The sequence below is a fragment of the Octopus sinensis genome, linkage group LG17, assembly GCF_006345805.1.
Source record: "Octopus sinensis linkage group LG17, ASM634580v1, whole genome shotgun sequence".
NCBI lineage: Eukaryota > Metazoa > Mollusca > Cephalopoda > Octopoda > Octopodidae > Octopus > Octopus sinensis.
The window spans coordinates 8264467-8284466 of NC_043013.1; the positions used below are offsets into that span (position 1 = coordinate 8264467).

Genomic DNA, 20000 nt, shown 5'->3' on the forward strand with positions numbered 1-20000 from the left:
CCTTTTCTCACTAATAATGATAATATTTGGCTAAATATGCTTATATATTTGCCGATTAATTCATTGTTAAATCAAATCAGTTTTGGAGACTGTGCTTAATTCTAGGCGCGGCTTACACAGGTAAATCTCTTTATCATCTCTGCCTAACAACCTCTTTCATTATATTAGTGATATAGTGCTATCTACTAACCAGTAAATGTAAATCCGTTGACATCTGCCTGTAACACTAACATACTATTAGATCCATTTGATGTATTTGGGTTTTGTTGCAACACTGATAAAGTGTTGCCATTAATCCTCTGAATTCTAACTTTTGTCAGTTGTGCCACAGGTAAGAAAGATATATTTTCACTATTATTGTTCTTTGATATTGATTTAATATTATTAAGGCCTCTTCAGCCTTGTTTGGAATGTTTAAAGATACTGGACATCGTTTACCAACAGTTAACTCTCTCTCTCTCTCTCTCTCTCCTTACACAAACACATACATGCACACACATTTATGCATCTGCATACATTCCTGTAATATACACATATATGCTCCTTAGTGCATATACACACTCTGTATTTTAAGAATACTCTTTGATGCTGCTACTCTCTGGAACTCATTACCAATGTCTTGTTTTCCTCTGGTCTGTGATATTTAGCCCTTTAACCATTTAGCATTTAAACCAGCTATTTCTAGCCAAAATATTCTACCTTTTTTATGTTCAGACTGGCCAGACTTGGCCTCCCACACATACTCTACAATGTCACTATAAAAATATACAACCACATCATCAAAATCTCAAAACTACAAGATGGTAAATGATTCACTCTAAACACTGTGAATAAATAAGCATTGCATTTGACAGAGTAATATGAAAGCTAAGGCGGCGAGCTGGCAGAAACGTTAGCACGCCGGGCGAAATGCTTAGCAGTATTTCGTCTGCCATTACGTTCTGAGGTTCAAATTCCACCGAGGTCGACTTTGCCTTTCATCCTTTCGGGGTTGATAAAAATAAAGTACCAGTTTCGCACTGGGGTCGATGTAATCGACTTAATCCCTTTCTCTGTCCTGTCTATGTCTAGCCCCTTCTGGGCAGTAAAGAAAAAAAAATATGAAAGCTAAGGGGTTAAGCCTTCTTCCAATAGACATCTTTTGAATTTGTACCCCCTTTCTCTTTTCCTTCTTTGTTGTCCTTTATGCTACAGATGCCTCAGATCTTTTTTGGGACAAAATCTTAAATAAATAGTTAAATAAATAAATAATTCAAATTTACCAACCAGTCTTTCTCATATCAATATTCTACATCTATCAATGTCTCACAAATACTACCGTCTTTCCTATTCCCCCCATTTTGGTACATTATTTAATGTAACTCAGATATATGCTAAAATAATATCTGGGTTCATTCTGTGCAGATTCTTTGATCCTTTCCTTTTATTATCCTAGCTATAATCATTTAAAAGTATCTTTCAGAGTATTATTGTACCAAGTTTTGGTGCTTTATACATTATCTAAATATCACAAAACTTATATTATCTTGTGATGTTCCTGGAATTATATTTTATGATGTTCTCACATCATCCACTGACCTCATAGACGTATCTATGAGACATGAATTTCAGATTTCATTTTGTAATATCCTGCATGTTAATTTCTGTGTATGTACATTCGTGTGTGTGTGTGCACGTATATGTGTGTGTGTATATATATATATATATATATACATACATGTATACATACCATAATGTGCTGAAAAATAAACTCAAGAATTTTATTTTATTTGGTTATTATTATTATTATTATTATTATTATTATTATTATTATTATTATTATTATTATGGCAGAATTGTTAGCAAGCTTTATGTTTTGAATTCAAATTCTGCTGTAGTTGACTTTATCTTTCATCCTTTTGGGGTTGATAAAATAAGTATCAGTTGAACACTGAGGTCAATGTAACCGACTAGCACCCTTCCCCACCACCCCAAATTTCAGGCCTTGTGCCTATAGAAGAATGGATTATTATCATCAATATCATTATTATTATTATCCTCCTCCTCCTCCTCCTCCTCCTCATCATCATCATCATCATCATTATTATTATTATTAGGCAGTGAGCTGGCAGAATTGTTAGCACATTGGATGAAATACTAAGTGGTATTTCATCGATCCTTACATTCTGAGTTCAAATCTCACTAGGGTTGACTTTGCTTTTCATCCTTTCTGGGGTTGATAAAATAAGTACCAGTCAAGTACTGGGGTCCTCCCCCTGAAATTTCAAGTCATGTGCCTCTAGCAGAATGGATTATTATTATTATTATTATTATTATTATTATTATTATTATTATTATTATTATTATTATCATTATTATTATTATTATTATTATTATATCTTAAAAGGATTGATGTAACTCAAGTTTACAACTGGCAAAAAGAAAAAGAGAGAAAAAGGAGGAAAAAAAGAAGAAGAATATTTAATCAAACACTTTTTCTATAAATTTGAGGATATTCTCCTGTCATTTTATTCATTCCTTCAGGGTGTGATGTTAATAACTCACAAACATATTTTTTCTCATGCATTTTGAGTACTGAAAGTGTGGCAGATTCAGAATATTTTCTGAGAATATACACTTTCTAGTCTTTTTCAAAACAGCTGCTGTTTGATGTAAAATGTTCAGCAAGTTCTTTCGAACTACTGTTATTGTGTCTGATGTCATAACTGTGTCTTTTGAATCTTTTGTTTAATTGTTCTGTCATACTACCAACATAAATCAACTTGTGTTTCATGCATTCTGCTGCATACACCAAATGGGAATCTCTACACATCCCACCTTCCGTGTAAATCGTAATATTTCTGTTATAGTTTCTGATGGAATTCATTTGACTCAAGTTGTTGCATAATAAACAAGGCTTACCTCTCTTGCGACTGTTCTTCAAGGTATAGTGTGCAGAAACTCCAGTGTTAGTTTTCTTGGATTCAGAAATAGAGGTTAATGGTTCTCTTATACTCTTTCACTCTTTTACTTGTTTCAGTCATTTGTCTGTGTGTTTGTGTGTTTGTGTTTGTGTCCCCCAACATCGCTTGACAACCGATGCTGGTGTGTTTACGTCCCTGTCACTTAGCAGTTCCGCAAAAGAGACCGACAGAATAAGTACTAGGCGTGCAAAAAAATAAGTCCTGAGGTCGATTTGCTCGACTAAAGGCGGTGCTCCAGCATGGCCACAGTCAAATGACTGAAACAAGTAAAAGAGTAAAAGAGTACAATACACTCACTTCACAGAAGACACAAAGGTGCCAGGCAGTGGATCTAAATCTGGAACTATGTGTTCAGAAAGCCAACTTCTTAACACACAGCCATGCCTGTACTTAACCACAATATCTGGTTACCTTATATCTGTGTACATGTTCTCCGGAGCTCTTTTCCACTACATCAATGTCCTTAAAGATATAATCTATTTCATAACCATTAAAGATATACTATCCGTTAACTATATCACAGTCTCAAGTCTACTATGTCAATATTTAATCAGTGTCTCATAGAGAACTCATCTGTGTCCTTTGTTCTTCAAAATTTTACTGTCAATTACCCTTTCACATTCCTGCAGACTTCTTACCAAATACGTTATTGTCTTGAAAAAAACATAGAAATCCCAAACTAGAATATGCTCATAGGCTCATACATTTTCCAAGTAAATGCATGACCATATGTGTTTGTCGGTGTGTATATAATGTTTGTGTGTGTATGTGTCTATATGTACACAAACACACACACACACATATGTATTTACATATTATTATTGTTTTAACATCTACTTTTCCATGATTGCAAGGGTCAGATAAAATTCAATTTCCTATGGTTGGATGCTCTTCCTGTTGCTAACCTGCATCTATTCTCAAACAAAGTAAAATTCCCTCTGTTCCTTCAAACACGAACAGCAAACATGGCTGAACATATTTTCACAGGAGATTACAAATCAGTGACATCACTTGTACTCGTGGTGCAGTTTGTTCCTAATTTACACACAGTGTCCAAACAGGACATAAATACACATGCATGCACAGGCATACACACACACACACACATACATACATACATACAGGGGTGGCTGTGTGGTAAGTAGCTTGCTAACCAACCACATGGTTCCGGGTTCAGTCCCACTGCGTGGCATCTTGGGCAAGTGTCTTCTGCTATAGCCCCGGGCTGACCAATGCCTTGTGAGTGGATTTGGTAGACGGAAACTGAAAGAAGCCTGTCGTATATATGTATATATATATAAGTGTGTGTGTATATGTTTGTGTGTCTGTGTTTGTCCCCCTAGCATTGCTTGACAACTGATGCTGGTGTGTTTACGTCCCCATCACTTAGCGGTTCGGCAAAAGAGACCGATAGAATAAGTACTGGGCTTACAAAAGAATAAGTCCCGGGGTCGAGTTGCTCGACTAAAGGCAGTGCTCCAGCATGGCCACAGTCAAATGACTGAAACAAGTAAAAGAGTAAAAGAGTAAAGAGTATATACATGCATACTCACAGAAAGACAGATTTATACATATGTATGTACATATATATATATATATATATAGTTAATCCAAACATGAACAAAGAGAAAACACAACAAAGTGAGGACGTGGAACAAGTTTAGTGTTATTGGACGCTAAGGAAAGGAAAGAAAGAAGGAGAAGTTAACGTTTCGAGGGGAGCTCTTCGTCAGAAACATAGGAAAAGGAAAGGTCCAAGGAAGGGAAGACGGAGAAAGAAAATCGCCAACGATATACACACAGTCACATACATACATACACACAGTCACATACATACACACATACACATATATATTTAAATATATATGGGTAAAGACCCCTTTCAGTCATGAATGACCATTGGATTGCACCTAGAAAGTTCCTCTCACAAGTCTAGGAAAAGTTGTCCCTGGAAGGGCAGCAGTCACCCATGCATGCCAGGCTCCCCTCTCCATCCCACCGATGTTATCCAAGGAAAAAGCAATGGCAGATACAGCTTGGCACCAGTGACATCGCAATTCCTTTCTACAGCCGAGTGAACTGGAGCAATGTGAAATAAATGCCTTGCTCCAGAGCACAGCACACAGCCTGGTCTAGGAATTGAACTCACTACCTCATGATTGTGAGCCTAACACTCTAACCACTGAGCCATGTGCCTCCATTAATGTGTATGTGTGTGTGTGTGAATATATATACATACATATATATATATATATATAATATATATATATATATATATATATATATATATATATATATATATACATACATATATATATATATAATATATATATATATATTATATATATACATATATATATATACATATATATATACATATATATATATACATACGTATATATATATATATAATATATATATATATATATATATGGAGAGAGAGAGATATGGGTGGCAATGCAAACAGGGAAACATGAGACTATTCATATTTTTTGATTGACATTTAGCAGAAACAACAGAGTGACTCAAGGGTCAAGACATTTGTGCATTAACGGTCATATATATGTGACAGGTTTATTCCAGTTTCAGCCTATCAAATTTACTCACATCATGTGACACAGTGAAACTGAATCCAAAGCCACAGAATGGCAAAACAAAGTTGTTAACCATACAGCCATACTTATGCAAATGAAACACTACAGATCTTACTTAGCCTGATAAACTTAAATTAAAATGATGCTGAAGATTCAATCTATTGGGCTAATGGTTCTGCCAGCTCACCGCCTTAATAATAATAATAATAATAATAATAATAATGATTATGATAATGATAATAATAATAATAATAATAATAATAATAATGTCCAGTGTGCTAAGAATTCTCCTAGCTCACAGCTCACAATAACAAATAATAGCAAATCGACCCCTGGACTTATTCTTTGTAAGCCTAGTACTTATTCTATCAGTCACTTCTGCCAAACCACTAAGTTACGGGGACGTAAACACACCGGCATCTGTTGTCAAGCGATGTTGGGGGGACAAACACAGATACACAAACATATACACACACACACATACATACATATACATGCATATATACAACAGGCTTCTTTCAGTTTCTGTCTACCAAATTCACTCACAAGGCTTTGGTAGACCCGAGGCTATAGTAGAAGACACTTGCCCAAGGTGCCACGCAGTGGTACTGGACCCAGAACCATGTAGTTGGTAAGCAAGCTACTTACCACACAGCCACTCCTGCACCATACTTGTTAAAAGGAAACTAAAAGAAACCTGTCTTATATCTATATATTTGTGTTTGTGTTTGTCCCCCACTGCTGCTTGGCAACTGGAGTTGGTTTGTTTATGTCCCTGTAAAATAACAGTTTGACATAAGACACTGATAAAGTACAACACTTAAAGAAAATAAAGTACTGGTGTTGATTCATTCACCGAAAACATGTCAAGGTAGTGAATTGGCATGGCTGCAGTCCAGTGACTGAAACAAGCAAAAGTTTAAAAAGTAGAACATTTATATGGTGATTGAGAACTTTACCACAGAGTAGGGACATAAATAAAAACTCTAAGGAACATTTGTACTGCAAATGAGAAAACTCTTGTAAAAAGACAAGATTCTTCTGTGACAGAAGAGTAATGTGGGGATTTTGCCTTTTAACCCTTTCATTACCAACCCGGCCAAAACCGCCTCAAGCTCTGAGTACAAATATCTTGTTTTCTTAAGTTTTGAATTAAAATTTTCCACCAAAACTTAGTCACAATTTATGTTCCTAACACTAGCTTAATAGTAACTAAGTTATGTTACTAAATTATTTGTTATATTTAAAATAATTGAAAGAAACACAGACCATCTCAAAATAAATATGGTAATGAAAGGGTTAAACCCTTGAACATTCAGATAACTCTGTCAAACATAATGTTTATTTATTCACATTGTTTTGAATTGATCAAGCATTATCTTATAGCATCAGGATTTTAGTGATGTGATTAGCTATTCTTAAGACGATATTGTAGGGTAAATATGAGAGGCAAGAACCAGCTGGTTTGAACATAGAGCTGGTAGAATATTTGCACTGGATATGGTCGTTTTAAAAGTTCAAAGGCTTAAAGAATGGAGATATATTGTTGCTCTTTAGTAATGATGAATCTCAGAAATGTAATTACTGAAATTTTCACGAGAATGTTTCTAATTACTTTAACTGTACATTAAACTTTACTGTACTTCCCCAAATTTACATCTTACGGCAATTTTTGTCAGAGTTGTTTTTGTCATTTGTGCTTTTCTGATGAATAACTTAAATATGAATAACATACATAAGAATAACATACAAATATGAATAACATGCATAGGCGCAGGAGTGGCTGTGTGGTAAGTAGCTTGCTAACCAACCACATGGTTCTGGGTTCAATCCCACTGCGTGGCATCTTGGGCAAGTGTCTTCTGCTATAGTCCCGGGCCTTGTGAGTGGATTTGGTAGACGGAAACTGAAAGAAGCCTGTCGTATATATATATATATATATATATATATATATATATATGTATGTGTGTGTGTGTCTGTGTTTGTCCCCCTAGCATTGCATGACAACCGATGCTGGTTTGTATTTACGTCCCCGTCACTTAGCGGTTCGGCAAAAGAGACCGATAGAATAAGTACTGGGCTTACAAAGAATAAGTCCCGGGGTCGATTTGCTCGACTAAAGGCGGTGTTCCAGCATGGCCGCAGTCAAATGACTGAAACAAGTAAAAGAGTATACATAAGAATAACATAAATATCTATAGGATATTTGACTTGGAGGCTCTTTACCATTATATATGCTATCATTATCGTGATCATTACTAACTTTATTGTCATTATCAACATTTCATATGTAATTATAATTATTAAGCTGTCACACTCCTTGAGATCAGAAAGGAAAAACTAATTTGAATTCAATGAAAGCATTAAATAATTTTGTCAGTTCCATATTAAAAATAATATAATAGCCTCATTTATCATTTATTTGTCTTTATCTAATTTTAAATATTCCCACAATCACACACACACACATACATATATATATATATGTAACGCACTCACACGCATACACATATATATGTAACACACACACGCGTGTGTCTGTGTGTGTCTGTGAATTAATTTTTTTTTTCTGGTGAAAAATAAGAGTTAGTTGATTTCTATTTCCTGAAGAGAATGTTAGAGCTATGATATATATATATATAATATATATATATATATATATTATATATATATATATATATATATATATATATATATATATATATGTATATATATATATATAATATATATATATATATATATATTTCTTTATCAGGCTCTCTATCTTGGTGAAACAGCCTTATTTATTGAAACATCGTCTCAGATGATCTAGACTGGAATTGTTTTTCTATTTCATTGATTTTTTTTTTTATTGATTTATTAAAATATAGATATAAAACATAAATCTTTAATTTAGGATGGGATACAAGTTTTATTTTTGGACAACTTCTTAAAAAAAAAAAAACAATTTTCCCCCACAAGGAAACACTTTTTTTGAAGTAGATTTCATCAATCTCTCTAGGTAATATTTATTGAGGGATTATGGCTGCCATCATCATCATCATCATCATTTCATACATACACAACACATTAGATTGTTGGGAAAAAAAAAGTTCCTAACTTTGGGATACAACAAGTAACCTTAGACACCAAAAACTCATTTGGGATACTTAGAAACGTTCTTGGCATCTAAGGTTGCTTGTTGTACCAAAACAGACAAAATGCTTAGAAGTATTTCTTCTGACTTCAGATTCCACCGAGGTTGACTTTGCCTTTCATCCTATTGGGTTCAATAAATTATGTACCAGTCATGCACTGGGATTGATGCAATTGACTTAACCTGTCTCTCAAAATTTCAGGCTTTGTGCCCATAATAGAAAGCATCATCATCCTCCTCCTCCTCATCATCATCATCATTATCATCATCATCATTATTGTTATTATTATTATTATTATTATTGAGGTGGTGAGATGGCAGAATCGTTAGCATACTGAGCAAAATGTTTAGCAACATTTCATCCATCTTCATGGTCTTGGTTCAAATTCTGCCGAGGTCAGTTTTGTCTTTCAGTCTTTCAGGTCAATGAAATAAGTACCAGTTGAACACTGGGGTCAATATAATTGACTAACCCCCACAAAAAAAAAAAAAATTCAGGCCTTGTGCCTTTAGTAGAAAAGATCATCATCATCATCATCATCATCATTATTATTATTATTATTATTATTATTATTATTAGATGGTGAGCTGGCAGAATCATTAGCACACCAGACAAAATGCTTAGCAGTACGTCTGGCTTCAGATTCCACTGAAGTCGACTTTGTATTTCATCTTGTTGGGGTTGATAAAGTACCAGTTGGACCCTGGGGTTGATGTAATTAACGTACCCTCTCCCCACAAAATTTCATATATTATTAATGCATTCTATAGAGTGTAACCTATAAGTGAATTAGTTAACTAAATATCAAATCTGTCTAAGAAATGTTCTTCAAAATCTGAAGTTTTATTTTATAGTTTCTAGGAGAATTGAAAACAAGGAATAAAGAAAATGTATAATTTGAGATAGATATCAAGAGTGAGCAACAAGGGATGTCTGATGATTAAAGTTTATAATTCATATAAATCTTTGTCCCTGGATAGTATTTTAAATTAAAAAAATATGTTTTAATTTGAGTTATAAAAATACAACAAAAAAAACATAATAAACATAATAAAAAAAATTGAATCAAGAAGTTAGATATGTGAGAAATTTTTAAATTCCATTTTTAACCAGATTTTTAAAATAAACCACTTAACAGAGATGTATTATCTGCTTACAATCTCTGTTAATCTGTATGCTCACAATAACGCCCAAAGTTACCTCTAAGTATATTTGACCTTTCTCTACGGCCACTGTTATCCACAGCACATTGCTTAATGATGGTACTGTGGTATTTGATAGATTTTGACAATCTCTTGTTCAGTACGTGTCAAGAAAGCTACACTTGACCAATCTTTTGTGGACAGAAGATAAACTTTTCAACGCTTGGAAAAGTTTGCATGCATATTTGAGCTAGCATCTCATCTGAGACAGCATACACCAAATATGAGAGCAGTTAATCAGCTTCTAATTAGCTAATCTCTAATTATGTGATCCTATAGAAAAAATCAATCGTTCTATGTTTATGTCTCTCCGAATGTTTTCGTGGTTGCATGTACGTAAATACACACACACACACACACATGCATACATATATATATATATATATATATACATACATACATATATATATATATACACTCACACATACACAAAGTAATTTGGATTATATTATCAGATGATTTAGATTAGAATTATCAGTAAACAGAATCCTTGTCAATCAAATTTTGTCAAGGCTGGTTACTCCCACCAGTTATATTTACCATCCCACAAGCTATTTCCATTGATCAGTTACATTATAGTTCCCCATGACCATTCCCACCAATCAGTTTTTGACTGTCCCACAATCCCTTTCCCACCAATCGTTTGTCACTGTTCTACAAACCATTTCCACCAATTAGTTCTCTCGTGAGACCATTTCCATTACACTAGCTCTTTACTGTCTCACAAATCCACTCCCACTAATTCGTGTACTGTCCCACAAAACTATTCCCACCAGTTAGTGCATTGTCCCACAATACTATTCCTATCAATCAAGCCAGCTTCAAACATAATATCCCGAAATACATGCAATAGTACCTGGAATGAGGTCTTTGCAATAAAGACTGGAAATCATATTGATCAAAATATAATGTGAGCATATATTTTTTAAAATAAATGGCGGTGCCCCAGCATGGCCACAGCTCGTGAGCTGAAACTAGATAAAATATAAAAAAAAAAAATTTTTTAAATCCCTCATGATGTCCATGTGTTTCCCAGTTTTAGAATAGGTACCTTGTGTCAGTGGAGGTGTGTGGCCTAGTGGTTAGGGTGTTGGATTCATGACTGTAAGATTGTGGTTTCGATTCCTGAACTGGGCGATCTGTTGCATTCTTCAGAAAAGCACTTCATTTCATGTTGCTGCAATCCACTCAGCTGGCAAAAGTGAGTTTAGCCTGGAGAGGGATGGATTCTGCCAGGTTTTCTCACTCTAGATACACTGCATGGCTGCAGCACCTCAAGGCCCCCGCCCAAGGGGTTAAAAGACTTGTCAGTTGTCAACTCTGTGTCCCTGTGTAACAGGTAACTGAAAGGTGAGTGATAGGAAGAGCTTCCAGCCAGCTCATGACAGCATCGAAAAGCAAACATCTGGTGATAATGAGGATTTACATCTCTCGTTAAGTGTTTAATAGTCATTCCATTTCAACAACAACAAAAATAAACATCCCATTCCTGTAGACATACAAAAGGAAAACAAACAAAAAAAACCCAAAAATACAATCATAATAAACTTTGCTACTGTAGGCACAAGGGCCTGAAATTTCGTGTGTGGTGGGGGTCAACTCAATTACATTCACCCCAGTGCTCAACTGGTACTTATTTTATCGGTCATGAAAGTATGAAAGGCTAAGATGACCTTGGTGACATTTGAACTCAGAACGTGAAGACAGAAGAAATGCTGCTAAGCATTTTACCCAGTGCATTAACGATTCTTCCAGCTTGCTGCCTGACTACTACTACTACTACTACTACTACTACTAACTACTACTACTAATAATAATAATAATAATAATAATAATAATAATAATAATGATAATAATAATAATAATCCTTTCTACAATAGGCACAAGGCTTGAAACTTGTAAGAAGTTGGCAAAACGATTACATTGATCCCAGTAGTCAACTGGTACTTCTGTAGGTACAAAGACTAAAGTCTTGTGGGAGGGTACTAATCAATTACATTAACTCTACTGGAATTTGAACTCAGAATATAAAGCTGGAAGAAATGGTAGTGACTCTACTAGCTCGCTGCCTTAGTATAGTAGTAGTAGCAGTAGCAGCAGCAGCAGCAGCAGCAGTAGTAGTAGTAGTATAGTAGTAGTAGTAGTAGTAGTAGTAGTAACAGTTTTGAATTTTGCCACAAGGCAGCAATTTCAGGAGAGGGGTCAGCCCCAATTTTCAACAGGCACCTAATTTCTTGACCCAGAATGTAAAAATAGACGAAAGACTGTTAAGCTATAAATAATAATAATAATAATAATAATAATAATAATAATAATAATAATAACCCTTTCTTCTATAGAAATGACTATTATTGTTCCTGTTCTTGTTATTGTTGTTGTTGCTGCTGTTGTAGTCGTAGTTGTTGCTGTTATTGTTAAGGCGATGAGCTGGCACAATCATTAATTAACATCGTTAACATACTGGACAAAATGCTTAAAAGTCTTTCATCTGTTTTTAAATTCCGGGTTCAAATTCTACAGCGATCATCTTTGATCTCGACTTTGCCAGGCATCCTTTCGGGGATGGTGCGGGGGGGGGGTTGTTGATAAATTAAGTAACAGCTATGCACTGGGGTCGATGTAATTGACTAGTCCCCTCCCCCAAAAATTTCAGGCCCCCGAAAGGATGCAAGGCAAAGATGACCTTGGTGGAATTTGAACTCAGAACATAGCAATCTGTGAAATGCTGGTCTGCATTTCTTCCAGTGTGCTAATGATTCAGCCACCTCGCTGCCTTCTGCAGCAATAATAATAGTAAATGATAATAAATAATAAATGAACTGCTTTCATTAAAAAAAAAAAAAGAAAATCTAGGATTGAACTCATCCTCTTTGCTTATATAGCCTCCTAATTTTTTTCTTTTTTTATCTTTTTCAGCAGATCACGTGGAAATATACATGGCAGATACTGTCTGAGAATTATGGAGGGCAATCATTATTAATATGGAAGTAGCACCAGAACAACACTCACTAGAGTAACTGTTTCTCACTGGATTTAACATATACTGAACTCACTGGAGTAATATTTCCTGCAATAAATATCTCTCATTGGAGTAACACTCGCTGAAGTAATCACTTTCACTTGGATTGGAATAACATTCATTGAAGTAAACCACTTTTACTTGAGTAACACAGAAGTTGTACATTTAATTTTTTTTCCTTTCTCTATCTCTCACTCTTCTTTCACTCACTGGAGTAATTTTCATTGAATTAACACTCTCATTGGAGTATCACTTATTGAAGTAACTCTCTCTCTCTCTCTCTCTTGCATTTTCCTCCTGGGGTAATATTATCAGAGAACTGAACCAAACACAAAGTTGAGTTATTTGAGTTCAACTTCCTTTTTTTCCAATTCCCTTTTTTTTAATTTCAAAACATACCGAAATCTAAAAACAAGAAAGTCTCTTTAAAAATTGAATAATCTAACAAATATATAAAAAAAAATACCACAAGAAGTCTTACAAATATATGTTTATACAAAATCTTTTCATAAAAATTTAAATTTTACACTTTTATGAAACCAACTTTGTTGAGTTTTCTCTCAAAGGAATCAATCTTTGAGCAGATTATATTGCTGAGTTTACTCAGGCTCCAACAGGCTCACTGAGGCTTAAAAAGAAAACTGGCAAAATAAAAGACATTTTTAAGAATCTCCAGCACAAAATAGAATGGCAATGCAGTGGCAAAAGCTTAGTCCAGCTCAGTTCCACCAACTGCAAGAATATTGCAACTGTAAGTACTGGCATTTTCTTTTCTTTTTCTTTACCTTTTTACCATTTTTGTTTCATTAATGATTCGTTTCATCTTTATATCCTTGATTTGTTTCAGTCAGATTCTTTTAAGTCTGGTACTTTACATATTTCATTGGTCACTTTTGCCAAACCAATAAGTTACAGAGATGTAAGCAAAACCATCATTGGTTGTCCAAGCTGTTGTGGTGGTGGTGGGACAAGCAGAGGCACAGTGATGCATACATTATTTACCTTATTTACATTTGACGGATATTTGTCATCATCTTGTTTGTTGTTAACACAATGTTTCCCTTGATATACCCTCCTGCCTTCATCAGGTGTCTTGAGGAAATTTCGAACCTGGGTTCTCATTCCTAAGGTATTTTTTGATGTTTCTTCGTCTTGAGCTTACTTGGTGGAGTGCGTTTGTTAACTTGACAACAAAATCAAAGTGAGCTCTGATTGGCTGTATGCAAGCACAAATTTTGTTTCCACGAGGGTTCCGGACCCCAGCAATGAACCCATTTGCTTTATTATTATTGTTGTTGTTGTTGTTGTTATTGTTCAGGTCACTGCTTGAAATCGAACTTGGAATCTTGGGGTTAGTAGCCCACGCTCTTAACCTCAAATGCCCACAGGCATTTGGCGTAGTGGTTAAGAGCGTGGGCTACTAACCCCAAGATTCTGAGTTTGATTCCAAGCAGTGACCTTAACAATAATAATAATAATAATAATAATAATAATAATAATAATAATAATAATAATAATGATAATAATAATAATAATAGTAATAATAATAACATCGAAAAATACCTTAGGAATGAGAACCCAGGTTCGAAATTTCCCAAGACACCTGATGAAGGCTGGAGGGTATATCAGCTGAAACATATTAACAACAAACAAGATGAGGACAAATATCTGTCAAATGTAAATAATGTCAATAATGTACATAATTCTTCATCTCTTCAATACAGAATTGTACAGTGATGCATACATATACCCCCCCCACACACACACACAGACACATACATATACATATATAATGCACTTCTATACATTTTCATTTGCTTTTGCTTAACTGCCATCAACTTGAATCAAGCAAGCCCTTGGTCAGAGGAATCTCAGCTATGATTATACTGTCTTCCTATCAGACATAATGTATCTAGGACTACATTCTATCTAATGTACACTTCCATCATTAAGATGGTAGAGTGTGATAGTGGTTTTTCAAGTTAGTGGACTGAAGTATGTTTATCAATAAATATTTGTATGCAGGTGTGTCTCAACAATACTATTGGTCCTTAGTCAAAGTAATATCCTGAGGCCCCTACATAAAACCACAGCACAATAAAATAGCAATGGATTCTTCTAGATCTGTGGCAGCCACCAAGCAAGTACACTGTATGCCCAACCCATTTGATGTCAACCCACTTCAGATCACACTTGGTACTATGAGACAAACCTCCTAGGATCTAAATAAAATTTTTCATCAAAATTTTATGCTACTTTATATTCCAAATACCAAATTAATTAACCTTTCTCCTATAGGCAGAAGGCTTGAAATCTGGTGGGGTGAGGCTGGTCTAGTACATTGACCCCAGTGCACAACTAGTATTTATTCTATTGACCCTAAAAGGTTGAAAAGCAGAATCTTGGCAGAATTTGAACTCAGAATGCAGAGCTGGAAGAAATGCTGCTAAGCATTTTGCCCAGCATGTTAACGATTCTGCCAGGGTCGCTGCCTTATACCAGATTAAGTTTAATAATGATAAAATTATTTTGTTACTGAATGTTACATTTTTTTAGAAAGTAACTGAAGCAAAGGATGCATATTTCGAAACTCTGTTAGTAGCAAAATGGTTAAGACAGCACCGTGTGTGTGTGTGTGTGCATTTACTGTGGCATTTGAAGAAACTTGTTTAGTTATCAACCATCTCAATCTTTCTGCTACCAAGTTTAATATACATAAATGAATGCATGCCAATATGTTATGCATAATATTTGGTGTTGCAAACAAAAGATACAGGATTTGACATATAAATCAATACGATATCTTTATCTCGTAACTTGTAAGAAACACACACATGGCATAAACACTGACACATACATAAAAACAAACACACACACACACACACACACCTTCACACAAACATATACACACACACAAAAATACACACACGCATACTCCCTCTTTCTTTCTCTCTCTCTCTGTCCCCACTCCCTCAAAAGATAAGATTCCAGCAACGTTCTTACACCTTTTTGAACTCTTTAAACAATTACATGGCACATTTCAAACGATCCCTTAATGTACACAGCTTCAGATATAAAACAAAGAACACACATCAAACAGACCCCTGCCATGCACAAAAGATTTCTTATTAACCCCATGGGCAAAACATATAAATAAACTAATATTACAACATATAACAATATAAACATTGAACAGAAGAAGCGAGCTACTCTCACAAAGATAGCAAACCGTGTGAGCTGCTTTGTCCTCATGTCACCCTATATTACAATTAAGGACCACAAGTACTACTTATTTTCATCATTGTTATCTTTTTTATAACCACTTTTTATACAGGTATGAGTTGGAGGGGTTATCAAGATCTATCTGGTTATCAGTTTATTTCTTGTCTGGAGCCACTGCTCTCCTTTGGGGTTTATACAGCACTATTGACATTCCTTTGATATTGCTGCACCTCTTATGTGTCCATAGCTTACACTGGGTACATCTTATGGAGTTTCTACCTATGCCTTTCCCACAGATTGAGCAGGGCCATCTACCTGAAGGGGTTTGTGATTTGTTTGCCTTCCTACTTATTAAGACTTTGGTTTTTGCTAGATTGACTCTAAGGCCCTATTCTGATAGTGACTTAGCTATTAGAGCAAGGTCATCTGCATAGAGAAGCTCCCAGTGGCATCCTCTCTTGAATTCCACTGTTATTGCCTGGAGGACCATGATGAATAAGAGGGGGCTGAGGACTGATCCTTGGTGGACCCCTACCCCTACCCAGAATTCTTCACTATACTCATTGCCAACCCTCACCTTACTGACAGCATCCCTGTACATGGCTTGTACAGCTCTCACTAACCACTTGTCTATCCCTAGTTTCTGCATTGACCACCAGATAAGGGATCGGTGGACCCTGTCAAAGGCTTTCTCCATGTCAACGAAAGCCAGGTACAGGAGTTTATCTTTCACTACGTATTTCTCCTGCAGCTTTCTTACCAGAAATTTAGCATCAGTGGTGCTTTTCCTTGCTGCATCTCGTCTAAACTAACTCTCTTTCTCTAATTAGTTGGGCTATGATAGCAAATCCTCATACCTCCTGATCCCTTGTCATGTCCTCAGTGAGGCCCAGCGTCCAAAGATCCTTTCTCACCACTTCATCGCAAATCTTCTTGGGTCTTCTCCTTCCACAGGTACCCTCCACAATCAGAGCTCAGCACTTCTTTATGCAACTGTCCTCGTCCATACGCATCACATGACCAAACCAGCGCAATCCTGTCTCTTGCACACATCTGATGCCTCTTACTCACAGGTTTCCTCTGTGCATGAGAGGCATCGTGTGTGTGTGGATCTGACCAGACCTATTGAGGCTAGTTCTCAATAGGTTGATGCCCTATGCAGAACTCACATTTATTTTGAATAAATAAACCATGGGAAGTATACACACTTACATACATACATATATATACATACATACATACATATGTATACACACACATATACATACATACATACATACATATGTATATATATATATATATATATAAATGTACACACACTCATACACATACACATGTAGGTATGAATATTTATATTTATATGTTCATGTATGTATATGTGTGTGTATACATGTGTATGTATTTGTATTTGTAAACATATGTATTCCAATAACGATCTGTTGTCAATTCTTGGTGGAACCATTTAACTTGTGTTATATCACTTATGGCTCTGTGGAAAGACACGATTATCACATCCCATATATCAAATATGAATTAGTGGGCTAGCCTTGTTCATAATTTATTTCGAGTTATCTCTTCACATACGCACAGACACATGTGTATGTATATACCTATATGTGTGTGTGTGTGTATGTGTGTGTGTGTGTGTGTGTGTGTATGTATATATCAAAGAATAGTAAACAAGTTGGTTTACAATGTATGTAGTAATCAATTGGTGTGTAGTGTAGTATGTGGACCTCTTAACTTTGTGTTGTACATGTGTGTGTGTGTATGTATATATATATACATGCATATATATATAAATATATTTATATTTATATATATATATACATATATGTATAAATATATATGTATATATATATGTGTGTGTATATATATATATATATATATATATATATATGTATGTATATATATATATATATATACACATATATATATGAATATAGATATATAATGTATATATAAATATGTGTGTGTGTGTGTATGTATATATATATATATATATATATATATTATATATATATATATATATATATATATATATATCGATAGATAGATATAGATATATATGTATATATAAATGTGTGTGTGTATATGTATGTATATATATATATATATATAAACATGTGTGGGTGTGTAAACATGTATATCTATCTGCATATGTGTTTGTATTTATGTAATACATATATATTTGTAGATCTGGTCATCTATTCAACTCATGAATTGTGTAATAGTGCCAATAGATACTAGTCTCATACTGAAATACAACTAGCTCTCTCTCTCTCTCTCTCTCTCTCTCTATCCCCCCCCCCCACCTTTTCACAGATACAAAGACAGTTAAGCTGATAAGAGAAATGATACCCGCATTGTTCCTTTTGTTAAATACATCTGCTACTAATTTGCTTGCATGATAATGAAATTTATTCTTCAAGAATTATCGCAATTGACTTCATTCGACTTCTCACCCCTTTGCTAGATAATGACAGTATTATTTACATAATGGTTCTAAAAAGTTGTGCTTAAGAAGATAATCACATTTGTCAATATATTTATTATCAGGCCTTAATACTCAATGGGATTTAGTATCTTTGCCGGTTCCATGTTAATATATTTTCTATTGCTTGCACTATTTTCTCTTGACTATTTTCACCAGTGCTATCTGAAATTGTTATTACTGGTCTTCTTCTGCTCTGGATACTTTTCTGATATATATATATATATATATATATATATAATATATATATATATATAATATATATATATATATATATACACATATATATATATATATATTTATATGTGTATATCTATCTATCTATCTATCTATCTATCTATCTCTCTCTCTCTCTCTCTCTCTCTCTATATATATATATATATATATATCATATATATATATATGTATGTATCTGTATATCTGTATCCATATATATATATATATATATATATATACATACATGCATATGTGTGTACATGCATAAACAGTTTTATATATATATAGATATTCATACTTACACAGACACACACACACAAATGTGTGTGTGTGTATACATGAGCCTGGTGCAGCTGTTTATCTGGTTTACCAGTTCCAGTCAAATTGTCTAAATCATGCCAACATGGTAAATGGGCATTAAATGACGATGATATTCATATATACACATACATATGTACATACATATTTATATATATATATATATTTATACATGTATGTGTATGTGTGTCATTGTCATCGTTTAACATCTGCCTTCCATATATATATATAGTCGCCATGATAGATCGTTAGCCACTACACACATTTTTTCTCTCCTTGTTTTTTTCTGTGTCCCTTTCTGTAGAAGAGCATAGGCTCGAAACGTAAAAGACTTTTTCTCTTCCTGAGCGTTATACTAATACATCTGTTTGTTTTGTACACCACCTGTCTTCGTCTTTTGTTTTTTTTTTGTAAACTCTCCCTATATATATATATATATATATATACACATACACACACACACACACACATATATATATATAGGTGCAGGAGTGGCTGTGTGTAAGAAGTTTGCTACCAAGCACATGGTTCCCAGTTCAGTCCCACTGTGTGGCACCATGGGCAAGTGTCTTCTGCTATAGCCTTGGACCAACTAAACACTTGTGAGTGGATTTGGTAGATAGAAACTGAAAGAAGCTCGTATGTGTGTATATATATATGTATATGTATATGTTTGTGTGTCTGTGTTTGTCCCCACACCACCATATGTACGTATTAGGGGTTCCAGATGAACCTACCTTTCGGCAGGAAACACAGATGCGGGCAGCGACGTCGAACTCTCTTGTTGACCAAGTGCCACATATCAAAAGGTGGGGGGTGGGTTCACATACTAGTG

At 34.7% G+C, this 20000-nt stretch overlaps 1 protein-coding gene across 12 annotated transcripts in view; it reads left to right on the forward strand.

The window, feature by feature from the left end:
• Positions 1–20000, forward strand: part of LOC115220974 (diacylglycerol kinase beta) — a 522104-nt gene that overhangs the window by 331547 nt on the left and 170557 nt on the right. For all 12 annotated transcript variants that reach the window (XM_036510316.1, XM_036510321.1, XM_036510323.1 and 9 more), the window contains one exon: positions 12813–13666. In XM_036510316.1, coding sequence (XP_036366209.1) covers positions 13603–13666 — 64 coding nt within the window. In that variant the 5' untranslated portion in view covers positions 12813–13602. The remainder of the gene's footprint in view (positions 1–12812; positions 13667–20000) is intronic.